General features: G+C 36.2%; 1 protein-coding gene across 1 annotated transcript; it reads left to right on the top strand.

The window, feature by feature from the left end:
- Positions 1-3625: 3625 nt before the first annotated feature.
- LOC120224212 (olfactory receptor 481-like) lies at positions 3626-4538 on the top strand. The gene is given in 2 exon segments (XM_039222433.1): positions 3626-4023; positions 4025-4538. Coding segments are annotated over 2 exon segments (912 nt in total).
- Positions 4539-5036: the final 498 nt, after the last annotated feature.

Raw genomic sequence — 5036 nt, 5'->3', positions numbered from 1 at the left:
AGGGATATATTGAAGTGGTGTTGCTTGGCACGGTAGACAAAGTCAATTTTTCATCCATGAAACTGTTAAATCTTTTGGAGGTAAAAAATGGTCTCTCTTGGGAATTTTGGCGCAACATCTATACCAAATATGGGTTTGAATTTCAAAATACTATCGTTACACTGTCAGTATACTGTCTTATACTATCTTTCTCATCTGTAAACCTTCAAATTGAGAAAATAGCATCACAATTTATCCTGAGCCAGTGATACAGAGGCAAGTGGCAGAAATAAAGAACAAAACTTATTTGGGAGGATATACTTTCAACATAGGCTAGACAAGAGTAACACAGAGCCCCATTAAGAAAAGATGTGTTCAAATTTGATATTATAAAAGAACAAACCCAAATGCAAACTGTAAAAAACAAGAGTATGTCTGAAGTCACATCAAAGAACAGATTTAGACCGTCAGGTAACAGATGTGTCATTCAACATATGTAGACATTGTAACATATTGGTTAATATTTTTGAAGAAGCAAAAGAATAAAAAACCTCAGATGGGCTTTTGTTTTAGAAAAGACCACAATAATTTAGAAAAATAAACAAAAAACAAAGAGATAGTCTAGAAATAAAAAATGTACTCAGAATAAACAGGTTAGACAATAGATTAGACATAACTAAAGAGAGAATTAATGAACTGGAAGATGGATTTTAGGAATTACCCAGGATATCATATAAATATATATGCAAAAAATGCAACAAAATGAAAAATGCAATTTAGCATTATCTATCAGAATTTAAATTGGGCAAAGCTTTTGATCCAGTAATTTCACTTCTTAGATTGTATCCAAGAGAACTACTGGTATATAAGCACAATGCAACATTGGCAGGGTATAGCTAAATAAATACTGATTAAATACTTAGAATACTATGAATCATTAAAAAGATTGAAGGAGATTAATACATGCTTACAAGGAATTATCTTAAAAAATATTTTCGAGTAAAAGAAAGCAATTTCAGAGCAATACAAACAGTAACATCACTCATGAAAAACAGTATGGAAATCAGGAACAAGAAAGAGATTCTTGGTTATTCAAAGGGAAGATTGGGATAGAGAAAAATATGGAGCAGGAAGGAAGAAGCATCTTCAATAACCACATCTCTATCAATTTAAGAAGTCTGAGATTTAGTGGGGGCATCTATATAATAAGCAGGAAATGCCAATGCTGAATTAAATTGTGGGTCAGTTTCACATGGAGTAAAGCATTGTGGCTCTTCCACAACTCCCTGAGGTGTGACTAACTGTGAGCCACAGGACAGTGTTTAAGAAAATAGTCTAGGAGGGACACCTGGGTGGCTCAGTTGGTTAAGTGTCCAACTTCAGCTCAGATCATGATCTCACGGTTCATGAGTTCAAACCCTGTGTCGGGCTCTGTGCTGACATTTAGGAGCCTAGAGCCTACTTCAGATTCTGTGTCTCCCTCTGTCTCTGCCCCTCCCCAGCTCATGCTCTGTCTCTGTCTCTCAAATAAATGTAAATTTTTAAAAATTTTTGAAAAAGGAAAGAAAATAGTTCTACGCACCTCATCATGGCTGCTTCTTAGAACTATCACAGATAACCAAAGGATAGCCCACATTAATTGTGTTGGTCCAAATCAAATTTCAAAATGAATTCGATGTTTGCCATTGTAATATCTAAATACAAATAATGAGAAGACTAAATGAAGCCCCTGAAACCTTAATGAGTACCTCAGCTGGCATAATGGTGTAATCATACATAAACACACCTAATTTTCTCAGTCTCGTTGGATTTTCTCCCATTGGATTCTCAGCGGGATGTTGACAAATCTGTGCCTATCTGATGCTGAGGTAAAGGTTGTACATTCTAAATAGCCCTAAATCCTGCAGAAATAAACCCTGTCATACAGAGATGATTCCTAGAGTTTGTCTCTATCATAATATTTGACCAGCAGGTGACATTCATTCTTTGTTATTGATTTATTAACGTCCATGCATTTGTAGTAGGAGTACTAGTTGCTTGTTTGAAGTAAACTCTCCGTTATGAATTATTTGTTTACTGCTATCTATTGCTAGGTGTATTAACATACACCATCTCACTTAACACAGCAACCATGTGAGGCAAGTATTATTATTATCTTAATTTTTAAAATAAGGATACAGATTCTCAGAAGGATTATATAACTTTTCAAGATCACCTGGCTAGTAAGTGACAGACTTGAAATTTATCCCCAGAGATTTTGCCTTTGAAACCTTCTTTTATTTTCATTGCAGCAACTGTACATCACATTCTCCATATCATACTGGCACCCACATCATATTTTGAACTCATTTGAGTCTTTCATGTATATATTTTCTTATAAACACTTAAGACGTATTTTAGATTTGTGTCTTTTAAGTCTCTGACAATCCTGGGGCTAGTTCATGAGCTAGAGATTTAGTATTCTTACATTACTGTATCAAGTTAATTCATATGAAAACTTGATCAAATCACATGGGTTTAATCATCACTACAAAGGGTACACATTCTTCATAATAAAATCGACTGAGAGTAGCATACTGATAGTTATTTATCTGTATATTTTGTACAAAAAAATTAATGCTGAGGGGTTTTTTTAAATAGCAAATACTCCATTTGGAAATTCAGGGGTCTACACATGGTTAACTGTGTTCCTTTCAAAAACAATTACATTTCTTCTCTCTCTGGTAGGAGGTACCATTATCTTATAGTTGTATCATGTAGAATATGTCACTGTGGAAGAAGAAGAGAAAGTTGTCCCCTGGTAATTTAATTTGATCCAGGTAAGACATATGGCATTTCCCCAACTAGCCCATTGGCATGTACTGTTTATGGTCTTACCTAACCACAAAGAGGCTGGGAGGTGTGGTCTCCAAGGTAACCAAGAAAGAAGCAAATTGGATATTGCTGAACACTAGCATAAGGTCAATCACTTTGACCATTCTGCTTCTCATCAGGTTTAAGTATTCATTCAACAACCTGAATTGATCAAATGATGCAAATGTGAGCACTAACTGTGCTCTTATCTGAGTTACTGGTCTCTTTGTGGGTATCTTTGGCCTTAAAGTAATGGACATTAATATTCTCAAATCACACATAAAGTAAATATATTTGAAAACATTCTGTAGAGTATAAGCATTAGGCAAAAGGGATCTATATTTTGATTTTTTAAAGTTTATTTAAGTAACCTCTATCCACAACATGGGGCTCAAACTCATGACCCCAAGATCCAGAGCCTCATGATCTTCTGAGCCAGCCAGGCACCTCTGTTTTGACTTTTTAATAGGGTGAATGGTGGGAGGACCTGGGTGTCTCAATTGGTTAAATGTCTGACTCTTAATTTTGGCTCAGGTCATGATCTCACAGTTTGTGGGTTTCAGCCCTGCCTTGGGCTCCTTGCTGTCACACAGAGCCTGCTTGGGATTCTCTCTCTCCCTCTTTCTCTATCCCTCCCCCATGCTCGCTCTGTCTCTCAAAACAAAAAGTAAACTTTAAAAAAATGGGTGAATGGTAAATATGTTAACTATGAAATCATTGAATTTATTGAATATATTGAATTTATTCTTAATATCCATTGGTTTTTATTTCAATAGGCATCATTACAGATAAGATGGAGGCCAGAAACCACACAATGGTGACAGAATTCATTATTTTGGGTTTAACAGAGGATCCTATACTTTGTTCTATCTTCTTTGTGATTTTTCTAGGAATCTATGCTGCTACCATATTGGGCAATATCAGCATAATCGTGTTAATCCACAGAAGCCCACATTTTCACACCCCAATGTACCTTTTCCTCAGCCATTTAGCCTTTGTGGATATAGGGTATTCCACATCAGTCACACCCATTATGATTGTGAGTTTCCTCAGAGAGAGAACTACTATTCCTGTCGCTGGCTGTATGGCTCAGCTTAGCTCTGATGTTGTCTTTGGAACGGCTGAGTGATTCCTGCTGGCGGTCATGGCCTATGACCGCTATGTGGCCATCTGTGCTCCACTTCTCTACACACATGTCTTCCAGAGTCTGTATCATCTTATTGGTTGCTTCCTATCTGGGGGGATGTGTGAATGCTTCATCATTTACTGGCTGTTTGCTGAGCTTGGCTTTCTGTGGTCCAAATAAAATCAACCATTTCTTCTGTGGCCTCCCACCACTAGTGAAGCTTTCCTGTACCCATTTTTATGTTGCTGTAATAGCTCCTGCCATCTTCACTGGGTCAATCATTGTAATCACACTGTTTATCATAGCTGTTTCATATCTACATATCCTGCACTCAGTCTTTAATATTCATTCCTTTGAGGGGAGACACAAGGCCTTCTCTACTTGTACTTCTCACCTCACTTTGTTTTTTGGGACAGTCACATTTGTTTATGTCATACCAAAGTCAAGCCACTCATCTGACCATATTAAAGTGGTGTCTGTGTTCTATACAGTGGTGGTCCCCTTGCTCTACAATCTGAGAAACAAAGAGGTGAAAGAGGCAATGAGAAAACTGATGACTAAAAAACATAGGTCATTTTGAAAGAAATTCAGTGTGATTCCATAAACTGAAAAACTACAGTTTCAGGAACATATGTGATAGATGTTTATGTTGTACATTAGCCCTGTCACTTTATGTGAAGAACTATCTTAAATATACAATGCCAGTATGTTACTTGGTGCTAATTTTAATTTTTAATTTTCTGGGTCACAAAATATATCATTTCATGAAATTCTGCTGGGTTAAATTTAATGTATACATTTCAGCATTAGGAGACCTGGAGAATGTAGTTTTACTTTTTTCTCCTTTGCTCACTGTTAAGAGTCCATGATTACAGAGTTTTTCTTTTTCTTCTGTTAGGTTATTATTTTTAAAATATCATCTTGTAAATTAGTATCTTAGAAAGCATTGTGTACTCAATGGAAATGCAATTGATGGTAGTGTTGCCATTCCAGGTCACTTTCTCTGGAAGACTTGGCCTGTCTTATACAGGGTTATTGTAATATTTTGAAATAGTTATACTGGAGTCATGAAAAACAT

Source organism: Hyaena hyaena, unplaced genomic scaffold (assembly GCF_003009895.1).
Source record: "Hyaena hyaena isolate Hyena2069 unplaced genomic scaffold, ASM300989v1 scaffold_1129, whole genome shotgun sequence".
NCBI classification, from domain to species: Eukaryota; Metazoa; Chordata; class Mammalia; order Carnivora; family Hyaenidae; genus Hyaena; species Hyaena hyaena.
Note: the sequence above shows the minus strand (reverse complement) of the source record. Positions and strands in the feature narration are given on the sequence as shown.